At 40.4% G+C, this 20049-nt stretch overlaps 1 protein-coding gene across 1 annotated transcript; it reads right to left on the bottom strand.

Moving 5' to 3' along the window:
• Window positions 1-317: 317 nt before the first annotated feature.
• Window positions 318-19465, bottom strand: GINM1 (glycoprotein integral membrane 1). Its single transcript, XM_032682277.1, has 8 exons — window positions 19223-19465; window positions 10454-10513; window positions 10180-10276; window positions 7297-7448; window positions 5027-5183; window positions 4130-4260; window positions 3049-3212; window positions 318-1229 (listed from the first exon to the last, which is right to left on the bottom strand). Exons 1-8 carry the CDS (start codon window positions 19325-19327, stop codon window positions 1121-1123), a joined length of 975 nt encoding a protein of 324 aa, XP_032538168.1. The 5' UTR covers window positions 19328-19465; the 3' UTR covers window positions 318-1120.
• Between the last annotated feature and the right edge of the window lie 584 nt (window positions 19466-20049).

Genomic DNA, 20049 nt, shown 5'->3' with positions numbered 1-20049 from the left:
GTTCCTGTTGCAGACCAGCTGTATGGACCAGCATCTGAATAACTTGGTTCTCATTACATTTGTGATAATGTTTCCTTAAGGTGGGAGGGGGGGAAATCAGCTGCACATGGGTAATTCTGATCACTCAGATGATAACTGTGCTCAGTCTAGTGCCAGGTAGTTATGGCTCTGAAGTTTTTTCCTAGTCATTCTTCTGACAAACATTTTTTCTAAGTAATAACAGTGAAAAGCTAAAAAACAAATAGTACCCTGTAGCTAACATGTTTGGCAAACTGCTGTTCTTTATAACTATAGATGCAAAAGTGAACACAGTTTAATAAACAATTTAAGTGTTTATTTGAAAAATGTTAACAGTAGAAACTGGCATGGGCAGAGTGGGCCTACTTAGCAATAGTAAGCCAGTATTTCTGTACAATTCCATAGAATTTTCATTTTTCTTTTGGGACTTCACGTAGTAGTGCTGTCACAGATACAAAAAGCATACTATAATTACAACTGCTAACAATTTTTATGAGTGGAAGGGACCATAAAAACATAAAGTGCTTGAAATATAAATCTGCTTTTTTAATTTTTGTTTTGCATATACAAAATGTCAAATTTCTCGAGTAACACAAATGTTGGGTAGTGGTATCTTCCTTGCAAGGCACACTCAACCCTATGAGACCTGAGCCAGGTTGGGCAGCTTTGCTTAGGCTTTTGGCACAGCTGATGTTTGCAATACTCCCTAGTCCTTTTCTGAAGAATGCTTTCTGCAGACTTAAGGACACCCTGAATTTCATCATCTTGCTAGTCAGGACAACTGACCTGGTTTATTTATGGGCAAGAAGGCAGCGAGCATCCTGTCCAAGGTGTGGAAAAGTGACTTCACAGAAGTTAAAACCAATGGTAGCCCTCAGGGTGGAAAGCTGCTCTATTTTGAAGATTCTGAAAAGGCTGCTTGTTTATGAAGAGGCACAAGGAAGTCAGCTTTGGGCCTCGGCCTGAGTGGCCCTTTTATCAATTAATCAACTGACTTAGTTTTCTTAGTAGGAAACAAACAAAGTATTAAGCTCAAGTGCCAAATTTCAGGTCAACTAAAAGTGTGTTTTTAAAAACCAGTAACTCCAAAGTAAATACAGTATTAAGTACATGCTTTCTCATCTAAATTATTTTTCCTGTCTGGAAGATCTGAAGGCAGGCTGATGGTAGTCACAGGTACAAAGCTGACTTGATCCAGAAGAAGGATGCCTCTGAAAGGTAAGATAACCTGGCATTAGAAAACAATATACAAAACAATTCTGTGTTCTAAAAATTAGATTTACTCTTTATAACTCCCCAAACTTAAGTTTAAATCAGTGCGTCAAGCATTACCCTCATAATACCTCTTTTATGAAGCTAGAATGAAAACTGGTTCCAAAATGTACTAGCTGTGGTTTCTGAGGGCTCCCTTCACCCAGTTTCTACATCTGAAGTGTCAGCAGTGTAGACTCTATATGCTTAGTTTCATAGTAGCCTAAAACTGTCTGCTGTCAGGAGCTACATTTAATTCTCCAAGACTAGATAGTTTTATCAGTGTACCATAGAATGGCATTAAAGACTTGGGACGAGGTCCTGACATCTGCAACTGTGTCAGTCACCACATGAGATCTTCTGCTCGTTCTTACTGGTTTGCAATCATGATTTAAACCATTTTTTATGGGAACACTTTACATAGGTAGCAAGAAAACAACTGTGTGGTTTTGAGGTTGTGGGGTTTTTTTGTTTGTTTGTTATTTCTTTTTGTTGGTGGTTGGGTTTTGTTTTTTTAAGGGGAAGGAGTGGCACAATTTCTTTAAATGTTCTGACAAGCCATGCACAAGCCCCATGTTCTCCAGTTGGAAGAGGAATTACTCCAGGCTGGTTCCTCTGCTCTGTACTCTCCTCTGCCATGGACAGGCCATGAGACACTTTGCTGAATAGTTTGCTGGGATTAGATTTTTCTTCCTAGTTCTACTTAGTTCAGTTTCACAAGTGGAAGTGTTAAGCTACTTACTTCTCTGGGAAGTACAAAGTGTTTCTTCAGTTTTTCTGCTCTAACAACTGAAGCATTCCCATCTGACAGCACACTGTGTGAAGTGTCAGGGAAAAGCATGGTCTCTTTAGTCAGTGCAGTTTCCAGCCTTCCTGATCTTCCAGCCCCCCATTTTTCTAGCTTTGTCAGAAGGACTAATGCTACTCATATTCCTGAGTGGATACATAAATTAACTGCAGACAGGGCCCTTCAGAAGCACAGCTGATCAGCTGCATCAGAAGACATCAGCTGTGCTTGTTGTGGCTAATGAAGCACACTATGCTGTCAGTCACTTCTCAAAGAACATATGGTTCCAAGGGATAGGTCTTCCAGAACTGACTTAGGTAGCTTTAAAATGCACATGTTTGCCCATTCCAGCACTAAATAGACACTGATTTCTTACCTGCAGCTTCTTACTCATCTTTCCACCCCTTGTTCTGAGCACTTGCTCTTCTGAAAAATCTTAGTGTAGCTGGTAACACACCAACTGAGTGAGTAAAGCCATCTGCAGGCCACCAGCTTTATTTATGACCTTTTGCCACCAATGCTAGCACCGATCGCTATGGCTTGGAAGCTGCCTACAGAGGTAGGTCCTCCTTGGAGAATTCCCACGCAAATTTGCAAAGCCAAATTCGAGGCCTTTCAGAACTACTGCGACAACTCCAAAATAGTAGGAGTATGAAAAGCTATAGAGATGTTGGAATTATTTAGCTCTAGCTTCTACCCTCCTCTCTTGGAGCTATGTTAAAAGTGTCTCACAGTGTAGTCCTTAGAAGAGTTGATAAAAATTTGGCAGTATGACAGCTCAGCTAAAGACATTTCCATTTAAATACTTTCCCATGTTTCTCTGAAATGCTTATATGTCAAAAGTTCACCTGGAAAGGAAAGTTATCAGTAGCTTTTTCACTGAATTGTTGCTACCATCTTCCTACAGAACGGGGCTGCTTCTTGACAAATTTTTTTTGTTAATGTTTTGCCTTCACCGCAGCCAAAAAAAAAAAAATGCAAAAATTACTTACTTGTTTTCACAGGAAGGGAGAATCACCTTTAAGACTTTGATAATAAGAGCTGCTCCAGCAATTCCAACTACAACAACTTCCATGAAACTAAACAAGATGGGTAAAGATCGGAACCAGAATCTGCACAATCCTTTTCTCAAGTCTTCCACCCACTGGCACATCACCTACAGTCAAAGAGGTAAAAAGACAGGCTGCAAAACAAAGCATGTGCTGGTTTTGTAGCTACTGGTGATACATGTAGTTACATGGTGATAGTTTTACTTAATTTATGTATCCTTAAAATAGATAAAAGCAGCATGGAATTGACCGGTGACTTGGATCTTCTTCAAAGTTTGGAACAGGTGAAGGTTTAGTTCTCTGCTCACTGTAGCAGAGTTCTCTGAGAGGCCACTTTGGAAAATAAAAGACACTTGAACAGAGAAGACGAAGGGGCAGCTGTTTGGCCATAGACAGCTATGATACCATAGCAGTGTACAGCAGTGAAATGGTTACTGCCAGCCCAGGAGAGGGGTAACACCTTCTCTAGCCTATCTGTAACTTTCAGCCTACTATTCTGGCCCTCCTGTCTCAGCAGCAGGTTATAACTGTGTTTGTTTTGGCCACAGAGGAGGCCATCAAGCCCATCCTTACCTAAGCTGAAACTCAAACTTCTAAGGCTGTTACTGTCTTTCTTACAGCAGCTGATACCAATGGTCCATCTCTCAGAGGGGTAAGCACTTTCATAGAGTCAGGAAAAAAATGATGTAATTTAAAGCTAAGCAAAATCTGAAATTGTCATAAATGCTTAGCTTGGTATAATGGAAATATCACCACTGACTATCATGAAGTATCTGTGAGGTCAGAACACTGCAGGATTTAAAAGCCCATTTGATTCCTAGTGGAGTAAAAAATTCCAACAGCTTGTTACTGCTAAAAGGTAATTTAGGAAGAGGGGTTTTTTTTGTTGGTTGGTTATTTTGATAGTTTTGGGGAGTTTGGGGGGTTTTTTTAAGGTTCCTAGAGGTCCATTGGTCTTAGTAGTTTCCTCTCTTTAAAGGTGTATATACTAATAATTAAAAAAGCAGACAAACAACAAAAGTACCTTGTAAGAAGATGGAGGTTCTACCCTAAGAGGAGTCTCTGGTAACTTGCCAGGTAATGTCTCTTCATCTACCGTAGTCTCTGCTTGCCGGATGAGGTACTGACTGGTAGTTTGCAGTGGATCTTGAATATCTGAAGAAGAAAAGCTAGATTTAGTGGAGAGCTTTCTTTTTATTTGACTCACTCTTCAGGAAAACAAAGACACGGTGTATTTCTATACTTATAGTATGGTTCTCACACATTCACAGCAAGAACACAGAAGACTGACTACCTTTTTTTTTTAACTTGAGTAGTGAACTTGATAAGCAGAAGCAGTGTTACAGTGCTGCCTTTAGCTATGCCCTTAGTTGTAAATTTCAGTTGTCATCAGATTAAAAAGCGATGAACTAGATCAAAATATTCATCTCTAGTTAAATCCTTGAGAGTTGTTGATTAAACAAAACTGAAGTAAGATTAAGGCATCAAATAACTTCTCTTGCATTTAAGATATTCAAGTTTAATAACATAAAACTGGTCCCTGGTTTGGAAATGAAACAGACAGGTATTTCCTCTACAGTTTTCTCTTTCATTCTCAGGAAGAAGGGGGAGCTTTAGAGAAACTTCCATCATAGATCTGAGAGAAAAATTTATTCCTGTCAGATGTCTGGATTGCAGACTGCCAAGTATCAAGTGCTTCAAAGGAGAACAGATTTGAAAACAAACAAACAAAATACCTAGAATGTAGAAGAGTTGAATTTAAGTGTTTAAAAAAATAAAAACCAAACCACATAAAAAGCTTTCCTGTTAATGAAGAAACTGTTTCACTATGTAAAACATGGGAATAATGATGCTCTTTTACCCCTGTAAAGCAATACAACAGCTACAGATGAAAATATTATGTAGCAGCTGAGAGAGATACCTTTTCCTGAGAGGTTGGGCAGTGTAAATAACATGTCGTTGTCCCTTGGGATGGAATACAGCATGCTCTCTTTCAAAGGGACAGTGTAGTTTGAATGTCTAAGTACTCTCAGGTCCTTTACTAAAATATCTATTTCTGTTACTTCTTCTTGCTGAACCTGCAAGAGATGCAAACACGTTGATATTACTGCATCTAAAGTAAGACTGAAGCTGGCTGGAAGAGAACACCAATACATCACAGAAAACTCTAAGCCATTAAGAGGTAGAGACAGGGCTGCTATAACATGAATTAGTATTCTTTGTTTTTACATACCACACTTCTGTAGACTATGTCACAATAGAAAATATGCTGAACAGACAGTCTCTCTCTCCTTGCAAAAGCATGTGGTAGTCACTCCATGGGCTTGTAACCAAGTCTTGCATAGTTCATTACTATCCTCTCTCAGGGAGGCATTTTAGGACATGGAAAACTCAAGTATATAGTGAAAGCACTTGTGAACATTGAAAGTGTTGCTGAGGCAAGACTGACATTTCTGCTTTTTCAGTAATGTTTCTTTTCTCAACAACTGAAGGCAAAGTATCACAGCATTCGACGGTGTTCTGCTTGACGACCTTGTCTCTAAACTAGAAGACATGGATTTGACAGATGGACCACTCACTGGATAAGGAATTGGCTGTATGGCCACACTCAATGAGTTGCAGTCAATGGCTCAATGTCCAAATGCAGACCAGTGACAGGTGTTGTCCTCAAAGGTCAGTACTGGGACTGGTGCCGTTTAACACCTTTGTCAGTGACACAGACAGTGAGATTGAGTGCACCCTCAGCAAGTTTGCTGATGACACCAAGCTGTGTGCTGCATGACATGCTAAAGGAAAGGGATGGCATCCAGGCAGACCTGGACAGGCTTGAGAGAGGGGCCTGTGTAAACCTCATGAAGTTCAACAAGGCCAAGTGCAAGGTCCTGCACTTGGGTCAGGGCAAGCCCAAGCACAAGTGAAGGACTTGGGGGTGTTTGTGGATGAAAAGCTCCATATGACCCAGCAATGTGTGCTTGCAGCCCAGAAGGCCAACAGTATCCTGAGCAGTGGGGCCAGCAGGGCAAGGGAGGGGATTCTGCCCCTCTACCATGCTCATGTGAGACTGCTTTTGACTTAAAGGAACAATTTTGGAAACAGCATTAGCCTTCTGGTTGTTTTTACCAGGTCTCTATGAAAATCTGAAATGCATTGTGATGTCTAGTTTGCCATCTGAAATACAACACCACTGTTGTGTAACAACTGAATCAACCAGGATATATTAGGCTCCTATCAATGAGATAAACACCTCATCAGAAAAGCTACAGACCTCTCAGTGGGGCTTTTCATTAAAAGAGTAAAATTTTGACATGATATAGATTGCTGTAAAAAATACTACCTGCTGAGCATGCAATTAATTAAGGATCAATGGTATTATTCTTTAAAAAAAGAAAAAGGCAGCAGAACATAAGCCAGCTTCAAAAAAGCCTGGCCACACATAGGATGTAGACATGTACAGAAACAAAAATATGATGTTGTTGCTGGCTTCAGCAGCTCGATCTTTTCAACAGATCCTCTTTGGTTAGTAAATTAACTATACCTTACAGGGAATTTTGAGAGTTCTGCACATTTCAATCTCAGCTGGAACTGTAACCCCTCACATTCACTGGTATTCGTACAGATACAGTTAGAATTGGGCGGGGAGGTGTTTGTTCGTCTCAATTTGAATCTTGATAATGAACATGGATTTTATCTTACATGCAAAATATTCTAAGGCTAAACTCTCAGGTGTTGTGGGCTTTCACAAGCCCATCTGCTATAAGAGTTTGCTGCTGCAAGCTGTTCGCCATGGTATGTGCTTGAAACCCTTTGTTAGCTTGGAATAACAATGGGGAAGCCCTCAGGACTCAAAAAAAGCCCATGCCCCTTTTGTTTGTTTTGTACATTATATTATAAATCAAGTCTTGCTTGTGAGTCTGACTTTGCTTGCATAGGTGCATGTGTTGTGATGCACTTAATGATAATCATTAGAATATGAATAAAAGCATTAAAACTTGAAGTCTCCTCACAAAACACACCTACTATTATACTGCCAACTTTGTTATTATCTCTTTCAATACTGTGCTATCTAACATTAATTATATACTTTGTGCTCTAATCACCAGCCAGATACATGTAAATCTTTCAATCCTTGGTAACTACTTGCCTCTCTTAAGTTAAAAACAAACCAAATATTGCAGCAGGGGTTTGTTTTACCTGTTTTCCATCAATTTCTGTCACTTCCTCCTGAACGACAATCAGCTGCAAATCAGAACTGGATGCCAAAGGCCACTCGTGAACCATGATGCGAACACTGACGGTTCCCAGGCGTTGCTGATCCGCTAAGTTATCCAAGTTTCCGTTCTCCACTGTTAACACACAATGTCACAGCTTTCAAAGAGAAACCACCCCAACCAGAAAGCAGTACACAGCCATAGGGAAAACAGTTGCAACTGTGACAGAGATGCACATGCAGCACCTGAACGGAAAAGTCACAGCAGTACTGTCATCACACCAGAGATGCCAGAACAGCGGTACAGATGTCTGTACTACGCTGATGTCCTTAACACTTCCAACAACAACTATTATAAGCAGTACTAATCTGGGCAACAGGTAAAACAGATGCCATGATTTTTTTTACCAGTATATCACCAAATCAAACACGGAGCAAGTTTTGTAATATAACACAGCAGAGCTGTACGATCCCCTGGACTGAGGGAGCTTGCAAACGATGTCGCATCCCTGCCTTGAGGTTTGCATTGAAGCATGTTAAGCTGTGCTCTTTGGCTTGGCTATTGCTGCGTTCTATTTCTATTACTCATAAGAGTAATGCCACAGCCCAGCCAGCCACCTGTGTCAACATCTTGGTTTGCATAACATTCCCCTTCCTCTTAATACAGAAACTAATGCGCTCTTTTCCAGGCACACTGTACTCAAGATGAGTGACAGTTCCCTCACACATATTTGTCTGTCCCCCTCTCTGTTTTCATATGTGACTGGTGACCCTCAAACTCTTCCTGCCCAAAAGCTTTCAGCTATTTCAACAGCCTAATATTCCACAAGTACCCACAGAACTGCCTTCCTGCTCTAGTTGTTTCTGCATAGGCTTTGTATCCTTCTCCCAAGTACTACACCTCTACTACAGGTGAGGCCACGCTAGAACTGAAGTGGTGGTGAAGCGGAAGAGTGGACGTGGCAGATCTTCCCAACATGCAGATAGCAAGGTACATGAACTGAGACTATTGCTAAGCCACTGGTGCTGTGTGTGTATGTCACTTACAGTGCTGAGCCTGTGAGGTAACATGGGGTAAGGCTGGACTAGTCTTACAGTAACAACTCAGTGTGTTCATTACTTCTATGCTACAATCCCTGTCCTCATAAAGGTTATTTTGCCTATTTTAAATATAGAAAAATACTTTCTGGCATTATTTAGCAATATCTTTTGTTGCAAAAGTAAGTGGTAGAAGGAGAGAAGGGTTCCCTATAGTTAGGAGTCAGAGCACAAACCTAGTTGCTGAATGCTTTGTGTCTTAGAGCAGCAAGCACACATTGAAGGACGAAACCCTGTAAGATTTCAAGTAGCTGAAACTCCCTGTGGTCCCAGCCTTTCCCACCACATTCAACAGGAATGACAGATATGTTTCCAAAGTTGACATTTATGGGAGCTTCAAGTGGGGATACAGGTGTCAGGTATGATCTGACAACGATGTCAAAACAATACCATTCAGAATACTTCGTCTCTAATATTCAAAAGCATGACTATTAAGCTCAAGTTTGGGTTTTATATACATTCAGGAGTATTTCCCCCCTATTTCTATATTTCTTTAGCATTTTACAAACACTACTTGAATCTGTTGTGAAGGATTTAGCATGTAAAGAGTACAAACATTACAGGTAACAGAGCCAGGCACTATGCTGAGGTCTCAGACCCAAACACGGAGATAGAGAATTCCAGGTTCCTAGCTCCCAGGTCAAATCAGTATTTCCCTCACTGTTTCAGATTCATGTTCATAACTGTAGTCACTGCAAGCTACAAAAATATGATTTGGGAAATTAATAGGAACTACAGGAGAGTGCTCAGGAGCTCTCAGAATCAGTCAATAAAATCATATCTATTTTTTCTGGAGTGAATTATTTTGCAGGTAAATGACATTTTGCCATAGTTTTCTACCCTAGGATAGAAAAAAACAGAACAAATAGGAACATAATTATCCCAGAAAAAGAGAAATTGATTACTGTTCTCCCTATCCAGAAAAGAATTAGTGTCAAATTAATAACTGATTGTGCTTGGGAAAGAAGGGTTCAAGCAACAAGGTCATGGCTCAGAGAAGCACTTTGAAAAAGCGTTAGTACTCTGTAAGTAAACGTCTGATGATGATGATCTCAGATATCATGCTAGAGATTGATTGTACCTGATCCATCAGGAGATCATTCTGAATACAACAGAAGCTAAAATCAAATGAGCATAATGGTCCTTTTTTAATTAATTATACAGTATACCCTGTGTATCTCCAAAAAATCACAATACTCGTTGGTCTTTCACAAAAAGCGTAGCATTGAATCAATGGAAAAATAGAAGTTTCAAGATAATTCAAAGTCATTAACCACTGCAGGACACTAGCAAAACTGCAGTATTTGTGCTATAATAACCTATCCAGCAGAAACTTGTTTGTTCATTAGACACAGAAGTGAGATCATTAAAAGATCTTCCTAACAACAATTCATACTTTTGTTATTGAATCTCCTTCTGGATTTATGCCAACCAACCTAGGGACACAGCCATTAGCAGGGTGGAGTCCCATCCTACTGTTTACATTGTCTAGCTTGTCCTGCAAAACACTCTTTTTAAAAGACAGGCGGAGTCTGGACTTCAGATTAGACCATTTACATATAAGCACATAAATGTGACTTGAGGCCCATTTTAATACCAGTATTGTCCTGCCTTGGGAAATTATTTGTTTCTACAATGCTCGGGTTTGCAGAGTACAGAACACATAGTCATTGTAAGCCTTGGTTACTACTAGATAACCAGGAAGCCAAATACCCAGGGAGAAGGAGAAAAATTAAAAAAAAAAAAAAAAAGGAAAAGGGAATACTCACATATTACTGTTTGACATGTTACGTGGGCAACCCCGTTTTTCATAGGAAAATCATTTACATATACCTGTCCATTAATATAGGTGATATTAAAAAGAACCTGAAAGAAAGACAGACAGAATGAGTATACAGTTCCTGGCCCTATCCTACAATTCTGCACTCAGAGGAATACATTTTATAGTGACTTACGTCAGACAAAACGACATATTTGCATCCACATGCAGACTTTGTTTCACTACATATTAATTCTCTGAATAAAGAGAAAAACCAGACAAACCTGTCCTTTGTGAAGTTCTCCATTGGCTTTCAACATTGTAACACCGACTCGGATCATTTCCTGGAAAAAAACATTGAGAAGACACATAAGTTTGAGGAAGCACATAAACCACTGCAGGGCATGGGCAACTCTCATGCATTATCCTGACAGAATGACTACCTACAATACACAAAGCACATCCCCAGGCTTTCTATCCAGCAGACAGAAGAAAGGAGGAATATTCTTACTTGTTTCATGTAAGGGTTGGTTTGGTTTTTTCCTCACCACTTTTTAATAAAGAGGATTGATGAGAAAGAATGACATCTGCATCCCCCACTGTATAGTCTGGGGTTCTTTAATAAGGATAAAATAATAATAATCACTTATTTCACAAGGATATAATGGAAAAGAAGCCTCTCAGCTAAAAAACAGCAGACAATAAAAGGTAAAAATCAGTTTCTCTGTAAATTTTTTTTAAGCACTCAGTCTTCAAAGTGAAGTCTAATTTAATGCATGCTAGCCTATTGTAAAGAATATGCATTTGTGTCAGTTTTAGCAGTAATCCTGTTTCTTTTTTTGGTTATCATTCCCAAATTATGCCACACGGGACTCCTCGAACCCACATCCAATGGCGATTTGCTTCTTTCTTTCAAACCCCAGTTGCTGTAATTTATTGACTCACTCATTCTGTCTTCTCATTTCCCTCTTGTAATTTCAGGGGCTGTTTTGCAGATGGGACCTTAACTCTCCCAGGTCTGCCCCTCAAAAACACTGCATGCAAAAGTCAAATCTCTCTTGCACATGGCCAAAAGTAATGACTGCCACAGAGCTTTCCTGAGTCACCTCTTCAAAAGTAATGTTAAGCTCCCTATTTGCCTTTAGGGAGCCTTAAGTGATTCTAACTGCATTTCATTTTCCTCTGGAAAACCTCTCCATACCTTCAGTATCTTCTTCAGCTCTGTGTTTCAGTCATGGTTTCACACCCAACAGCTAAAAATAAGTCTCAATAAAAAGTTCAGTTTGCTCAAAATTTTAAATAAATAAATACACAAAAAGGCTTTTCATTTGGGATTTTTATATAACACTAAATATTCTTCCAGAAAATACTTAAAATATGCAGTACCTAGCATAATACAGTCCCAATTCATGAAGAGAGCTTCTGAAATGCAAGTATAATGTCAAAAAATCCTTAAAACCATGGGTGATCAACAGTATAGACAGTTAGCCAGGACTGTCAAAAACTGAAAAACAACATCCAAATCTGATTCAGCAGAAAACTGGCATTATAAAAAGTACAGCTTAAAAATCTAACACAGTTAAGATTTTGGTTGGAAGTGACTTGTAAGTGATGCTTCAGACACATTTGTCCTATCGGGAGGAAAACTCTATGGCCACCAAGACCAAAAAGAAATCTCTTCCTTAATGCCCTTTCTAGGAAAGAGGTTTTTACATTGACTTTTCTTCAAAACTTAAAACCCAGCTATTCAAAGTAAATGAAAATTACCAAATTCCTTAGAGAACTGGAATTATATAACTGAAAATATAAACTAGATTAATAGTATAATCATAGGATGTATTCTATTCTGTCATCTGTAATTTCTTTGAACCACTTATTTTCTTGTCATGTTTTAAGAATTCTGTATATTAATAATAAAATAAAAATCCACCAAACTTTTAGCTCTTTTAGTTCTTAGCATTCACAGCTGTACATCTTTTATACCCGTAAACTGTTTAACGGATTATCAAAACTTTGTGTCATTACTTCCTAGGTTCTTCTATTTTCTGGGAATTCAAAGGGCACAAAAGTCTGATTTTCCAGGCAGTTTTAAAAGTAATTAATTTTTTAAGCCTCAAGTGAAATCTGAGGGCTTTTATACAGGAAGTATTTTGCAATCTTTTTTCAACATCTACAAAGGAACTAACAGATTACAAGAAAAAGGAAATGACTGGGGAAAAATAGGAAAATCCCCTCCTACTTCTTTTTTATTTGAATCAAATGCTTTATTTGAAAATGAAGGGCATGAAGCAAGATAGATATGCTCAACAACTGACTGTTAAATGTACAAAGTGAGCTATGTACACAATGATTAATTTCCTGCAAAACAGCTGTCAATTCTGTTCCTGTAGTATCCAACTTGCACTTGAAGAGCATATTACATCTTTAAGAAATTAAATAGTTCAGTGGATCATTTCCATGCTGTCAAAGTTACAAAAATTAGAACTTAACATGCAGACAAATAAGACGGTTTAACCGCTTGCTGCTTCTGCCACTGAAAGAGAGAGTGCAGATCTCTCCTGCACATTATCCTTCCCTCTCATTTACGCCAAGTCAGTGAGCCAATTTAGCTCATTAAATCAGCACAAAAACTTTCCCTTTTTTGACAGACTATTTTTCTGTCTTTTAAACAAGCAAGGAAGAGCCAGACAAGCACAAGAGATCCAAGAATGCAGCTGGGAGGAGGGAGTCAGGCTAATTGTTCTGATGGCCACAGACTGTTGGATTGGCTCTGCTGCATGGTCTGCCTGTCCTTGCGGCGTCTCCTTGAGAGATGTCTGCCCTCACCATCATCTCAGCAGATGGTGATGCATCTCTTGAATGGCACAGGTTCATAAAGCTCCTCAATAACTTAAAGAAATTATTAATACTCTGCTACAGCAGCTACACCATTACTCTTGCAATTTTGTGTTCACATGCAACAGAGAACTCATATTCTTGCCATTCCCAAGACTAGTCTGTTCACATCCAGATCCAACAAATTCTATTGATACTTTCCCATATTCTGTACATCCATTCTCCTGAGCTGTCATACGTTCTTGTTTTGCCTCTTCACTAAGCAGTCTCACAAGACTTGATGCCAGTCTTGCTAAGAAATATTTCAAATAAATCTCAAAGTTTTGGTGCTAAAAAATAATTAGTTTCAATTGCTCTTGCTCCAAACCTTCCTGATCTGATACAGTAACATCTCAAGGACCAGAGGACAGCAAACTTTTCCAGTCAGAATCAGCTGTGTCTTTGTCATTCCCAATAGATGTATTCCTAAAGCTCTCCAGTGACATTCAAAAATTTCACACTCTCCTCAACGCTTTACTCCACTACTCAGCTACCTTTAATTTTAAAAGTTTTTTCAGCATCTAATCTGAAGCTTCCTTGCTGCAATTAATGAACAGGTTGTTCACTACTCTTCGTAATATCTTCCCAAGGAAAATAACTGTACTTCAACTCAGTCTTCCTGATTTTATGCTAAAGCCTCCAGCTCACTTAACCCTTCCTCGAAGGCAAGTTCCTCACTGCTGTCTTCCCACGGCTTCCCACTGGCCTCTCCTGCAGTGCCACACCTAAAACTCAACAGGTCCTGCTGTAGCCAGTCTTCCTGATCCTACACACCCCATACCAAAATCTACAGGAGGGCAAGAACCACAGGATACATGCCAAGTGCAATGAAAAGCCAGGCAGGAGAGCTGGGGGAAAGGAAGGCACTATTGCAAGCAGCTCCCAGGAGAGCAGTGCACCATCTCAGCCGACCCACTTTCATCCACAGCAGCGTTCAAGCCTCAAGAGCCATACCTTGTTTATGCTTACTTTTACTAAAGTGGGAAGGAAACAGACCTGGCAGGCCAATAGGTCTTGTACCAGCCTTTCATGATGAAATGCCTGGCCTGACAAGCCATACTTGCTAAAAAGTGCTCCAGTGATAATTCAGTACTCATCTTTCCAATCCTAGAGCAGAAGACTCAGACTTACATTACCATAATAAAACTCTCTACTTGGAGGAGGGGAAGGAGAAGGTGTTTTATAGTGCTTTACAGATATGTCTTGTACTGTGTACTTCAGTACTAAGAAAGGTAAATAACCCCACATCCTTTATTTTGGGTATCAGAAGCACAGCAAGACAATCCTGTAGTAACAAAGTCATTGAGAGCAGGACATAGGTCCTCTGCAGTAATCCATAATATAGCACCATCAGGTTCTGGAGAAGCCTGAACTATGAGTGTAAAACTTCTTTGTATAACTTACAATACACTTTTCAGTATTAACAATATCATGAAGATTCACATAATTTCAGACAGTCCTGAAACTTAAAAGGTTCTGAATTCATTGGAATATTTGAGAAAGCTGCACTTTGACAGGGTCAGAATCAAAGGACAACCCCAAGAAGTAATTCAGGTCCACAGGAATCAGGTTGTGCTTTCAGCTTAACACTGATACCCGTTCCATACTTCACAGCCCCTTATCCCTTCCTGTACTGGCAAATGCCTTCACACAAAACTCCAATCCACACTAAAAATGGCCCTATAACTCTTAATGCTCTCATAGGATGTAAATGTGTCTCCTGAGTTTTCCTACAATTTCTCATCCCTGTTTTAGTGCTCCAACAGTGATATTTACAGTGGTAACAGCCACAGAACCTGTAAAGAGGACAGCACTGCTACCACAAATGTATGGCATTATGTTCTAAGACAGCTAGGCAACAGCAGAGACTGTGATGACATATATTGCAGTGAACTAGTGAATAGAGATAAGCAGGTACTGATAATTTTCTAATTCTTTCAGCACCTGCTGCAACAGAACTCAGGAGTGTTAACTGAGGCAGTATAATTGCAGTAGCAGCAGAAGAACAGGATGGGGAAAAGATGGCAGCAAAGAATACAAAGCATCTGGCATAAGTTAAAAGGGAATATTCATTAATTCTCAAAGACTCCCCATATTAAACACCACACAGAAATGTACAGAGAACATTTCACCTAATCTTGCTCTTTTATGAAAAATGTTGCACATGACAAAGCTGATGGGTCTAATTCTGCATGAACTTCAAACAGCTCTGATTAATGAATCACGGAAGAACTTCTTCCACAGGCAGTGAGTACCCGATAGGTTGTACCGTACAGTTTCTCCCAGTACAGGGTAACTGTTAAGCCCTACACAACTGCATCAGTCACTTAAACCCCATTCAGCTGCTATGGGCCAGCCCACTTAAAGCACAGCTGTTCTCTATTGAGGCTCTCCCAACAAGGCTCTTTCTGCACTAGGAGGTCTGTGGGAAGCGGAGCGGGCAGCACTAGGAACAGATGGCACAATGCCTTGCAAGATGGCCAGCTGTACAGAGGCTTGAAAGGCAGACAATCCCCTCGCAGCCATTACACAGGCACTATTGGGATATCCTGTTTGTGATCGGAAAATACAAAGTCCAATGAAGGTGGACTCTTATCTTGCCAAATAGATAAGAAATAGACAAAACTAATAACCTGTTTCTAAATTTAAGAAGAGATTATGGCAAAAAAAGCATTCAAACAGATAAACAAAACTACCATACAAACTCATGCCATTTGAGTCCTGGCACTCATATGGGCAACTGGCTCCAAATAGTGTAACTATATATTTGCAATCCAGAGCTCCGTGATCCATGCTTCACATAATTCTTTCATCAGACTCAAAACAGAGCTAGGATGATTCTTAACTGCAGTCAAGCATAACTGAATTAAAAACCAGTCATGGTACAAGTTTGACATGACAAGTTAGACTTGACAAGTTTGCAGGATGATAATTAGTCCTTCACATTTTACAAAATTTTAGTACAAAATCTTCTCCATTAGGGTTTGGCATTATTAAGCTGCCTGACAGTCTTTAGGGCAAGATAACTAAATCCGTTATTTTCGTAACTAACTAAAGCTCAACTATCTTTGTTAATAATAAAAAAAGAATCTAACATGATGCCATTGCTTTATGTTGCTTTTCTGAACAAGCACACATATTCCTTCCTTGCTTAATGATGACTCAGTATAACACTGCTTATCCTTTCCTTTGCCCTACATATGTTACTAGAATGAATTGCCTTTGTATTCTCCCTCATACTATGAATATTTTATCAGGAGTTTTACAGGTGAATACTCATTCTCACACACTGAGACACAGTTGCATCATACTGTGCTTTAATCTAATCAAATACACATAGGAAGATTATGTCAGCTCTTTTAGGCATAAAGTTCAGAACTTGTGCTAGGCTTTTAATAGAGAAACTGGCATAAAGGAATGCAAGAAACATTTCAGCATGTCACTATTAACGAAGTTCTTCTTTGATAAAAATACACTACACTCCCTGCATCAAATGGTTAATGTAGTGAAGATTATTTTCTTGTGTTCTGAAATTATCCATCCACACAGACATTTCTCACAGCCAACAAATAATACAAAACCAATTTTTTTCCAGGCAACTGAACTGAACTAAAAAGAAAAAAGTCTGGTAGGCAAGTATGCCATTTATAAAGAACTTTGCTAGCCTAAATTATCAAGAAGTAAACAAAGTAAACAACATAGCGATAGCATTTAGCATACCGTGCTTTTAGCCAGTTCCTATCAACACATTAAAAAAATACTCTATAGCCCAAACCTTGCACCAGAAATGTTACTTTAATGTGAAGGTCAGTTGTCTTATTGCATCATTCCCTGCCTTTTTTTTTTTTTAAGAAAAAAATCAAAACAAAACAAACCACCCAAACTTTGTCTAAAATTAATCTATCTGTAATCCAGTTCACGAGGAGAAAGAAAAATCAAACCAGACATGCTAATGTTTAAAAAAAAAGTCCAGATTTCAAAACAGCTTATTTAAGAAATTACAAGTATTGCACAACAATGGAGGCGTTCACATTCCAGAGCTGAAGAAAAGCATTTCAGCCTTACAAAATACTATTCCAAAGGTTCAAAGTTTTTCCCCAGTCTTTCCACTATGGTTTCTGTAACTCCATCACCATCAGTAAGGAGAAAAAATTTAATCCCATGTAGAAGAACTACAAAATGTGAAGCTGTCAGTAGTGTGAGTCCAGCGGGCTCACAGAATTTACAGCACAGTTGTGGTATCCAGTCAAAGCAAAGCTGAACATGTTGATTCTGCCTTCTCCCAATCAGTCTGCTGTCCCAAGCCATTCTGAGGAAAATACGGTTATTCTGACCCCATCACCCACTATCATTAAGCTTGTGGCTTCTGAAGGCAGCCTCACAGCATGGCATTCCCACTCTGCCTATTCCCACTCCCTAGGCACTTCTGTTCCTACCAGGCCACCATAAACCAGCCCATGCTCAAAAAATATCAACTCTTCTACTCAAAACTTTCTCAAGACACATTGTTCCTTTCACATCAAAAGTGATCCTGTATGTACAAAACTAAATAGTGCAGGAGAAAATGCAAGGGGTTTTTTTTAAGTTTAAGACTTAAAGAGAAAAAATACTAAACTAGAAATTTATATGTTCCCTTTTTGACTCTTTTAAGAGATTTTCTGCATATACTTATGCCACCACACCAGTATAAAGCTAAGAGCACAGACACTTCCAACTAACAAAAACTGAGCTGACAAGACCACCTGAGCAGTACCGCACAAATGGACAAACTCAACCCCACAAACAGCGTAGCTGTGCCCATAAAGCATTACAGCCCAGTTACTAAGTCAAGTCCTATTAGCACCCTAAAACATACCTATTCTACTTCTGACCCCAAGCTGCCTTCTGTGGGACCACCCTGGCACCCTTGTGGCACGCTCAGGCTTTCAGATCCAAAGACAGGACACACAAAGGTGTCTCCACATCTTATACAATTGCCAGCTGTTACAAACAACTTCAGTGCTGCTAAACTGGAAGTTTTGGTGTAGAAGTTTCTGGGCAGAAGTAAGGAAGAGCATAGGTCTATATTACATTGTCACTTCATGTGTCTTTTGGCAAATTGAAGCCAGCACTCCCCTTCTCTGAGGGATAAGCAAAGTAGCCATGGACTGAGCTCACTCTGCTGCCTTTTGCACACGTGACTTCAAGCATCTATGCCCTTTTTATAGGTGTCTGAAGATCTAGATCCCCATTTTGAAATCAGAGCTAAAAAGGTCTCTTTAAAAGTTCATATAGAGAAGCAAGGCCAGGAAGTAAGGCCAGGAATTCTGCTTTGCAACACAGGATGTGCCAGTGCAGGGCCTCCATCAGGCTTTCTTGGAAACCTAAATTACGTAAATTAAATTAACAAATAAATAACTCTGGAGGGAAAAAAAGCCATAATAAATTTACTTACATAACTGCAAATTTGCATAGGCTAAATAAGTGACTACGAACCCCACACAACTCTTCTCTCTTTACGATCTCACACTTTTGAGTTTCACAGTTACAACAATTAGAGGATGTATCTGGACGTGATTCAACTACAGGCAGAAGTACCCAGTTTTCTTCTGTAATTCTAGAGGTCAAAGCTCACCTGGTCCTGTGGCACATCCTTTTATTCCCATTGAAAAAGTTTCCCAAGTAGTACCCGAAATACCCTTTCCACCCTTTAAAAAGCCAATAAATTTAAAACTAATGTCACCAAGATACAGCATAGATATTGGAATAGAAAAACAGAGAGCACTGTACGAATATATACGTATATAGATAGATATATACACACCAATACATCAAAGTCTTTTTCTTGGTTCAAGAGTACAGAAACCACTAGGAACAAACGTGGACCTAACGCACGGCGTACTGCTACAGCCCTGAACTACCAAGGTGTGGGCGGACAAGCATGAAAATACAACAAAAGAACCTACATTGTACAGAAGTAACTATCTCCCTCCTCGACCTGTCAGCTATTTGTTTCGGCACATCAAATCCTACACAAACGAACCATTAAAAGGAGGGGGGCGAGTTCTGTCGCCCCGCGGCAGCGCCTGGCTCACCCCTGGGAGGGAGAGGGACGGGGGCAGGGAGAGGGAAAAGGGAAGGGAGAGGGACCGGGAGAGGGACAGGGAGAGGGAGAGGGCAGGGAGCGGCCCCGGCGGTACCTGTCCCAGCGGCGCGGCCGGGCCCAGCAGCGCGGTGGCCAGCGGCGGCAGCAGCAGCAGCAGCGACAGCAGCAACAGCTCCCGACGTCTCAGCGCCGCCTCCATCTTGCGACCCGGGAATTAAAACAAAGTGAAACATCAACAGGCGGGGCCGGGAGGAAGCCAAGGAGGCGGTAGGAGGGGGCCGGTCCTGCCCCGGCCCTGCCCCTGCCACTGTCACTGTCCCTTGCCCCTGCGCTGGCCCTGACCCGGCACCGCCACCGCTGGGAGATCCCGAGTTCGGCGTTGTAGAGTAAGGCGCGGGCACGGACCCGCGCCTACAAGAGCCCGTCACTGTTAATAGGCGACAGCAGCCTTTGAAAGCACTTTGCCTAATAAGACAGCTACCGCTATAGAGAGTGTTAATAATTACAGCTGTTTCTGAAATGGCCGGCGTGCGTCGTGAAGGCTCCCGTGGGGCGCCTGCAATTGTCCACCTGCGAGGGTCGTATGGCCGGAGTGGGACCGGGCTGAGCACTGGAGCACTGCACTGCAAGGGGAGTTTCTTGAAAGCAGAAGCAGGGCAGCATACTCCGGGAGGGAGCAAAAAGGGTCATCGGAAAGGAATAAGGCACAAGATAAACTCTGAAAGAGCTAGGGGTCATTCTAAAGAAGAGAAAACGGCGGGGAAACTTAATGGTGGGAGTCAAAGCCATTGAAGTCTTAGGCAAAAACAAAGTTAACAAGCTGGGTCTCCAAGTCCTCAGTGGATATGAAGATAAGAAGTACTTTATTTGCAACAAGAAAGATTGCTATTACCTATTAGCAAAAAACTTCCCCATGGTAAG

The sequence above is a fragment of the Chiroxiphia lanceolata genome, chromosome 3, assembly GCF_009829145.1.
Source record: "Chiroxiphia lanceolata isolate bChiLan1 chromosome 3, bChiLan1.pri, whole genome shotgun sequence".
Lineage (NCBI taxonomy): Eukaryota > Metazoa > Chordata > Aves > Passeriformes > Pipridae > Chiroxiphia > Chiroxiphia lanceolata.
Note: the sequence above shows the minus strand (reverse complement) of the source record. Positions and strands in the feature narration are given on the sequence as shown.

Excerpts from the sequence above, each read along its gene's own strand:
- GINM1 (XM_032682277.1), bottom strand. The coding sequence starts at position 19,327 with ATGGAGGCGGCGCTGAGACGTCGGGAGCTGTTGCTGCTGTCGCTGCTG. Across the intron at positions 10,514-19,222 it reads CGGCCGCGCCGCTGGGACAG|GAAATGATCCGAGTCGGTGT; the intron begins GTACCGCCGGGG and ends GTTTTTTTCCAG. Across the intron at positions 10,277-10,453 it reads GAGAACTTCACAAAGGACAG|GTTCTTTTTAATATCACCTA; the intron begins GTTTGTCTGGTT and ends TCTTTCTTTCAG.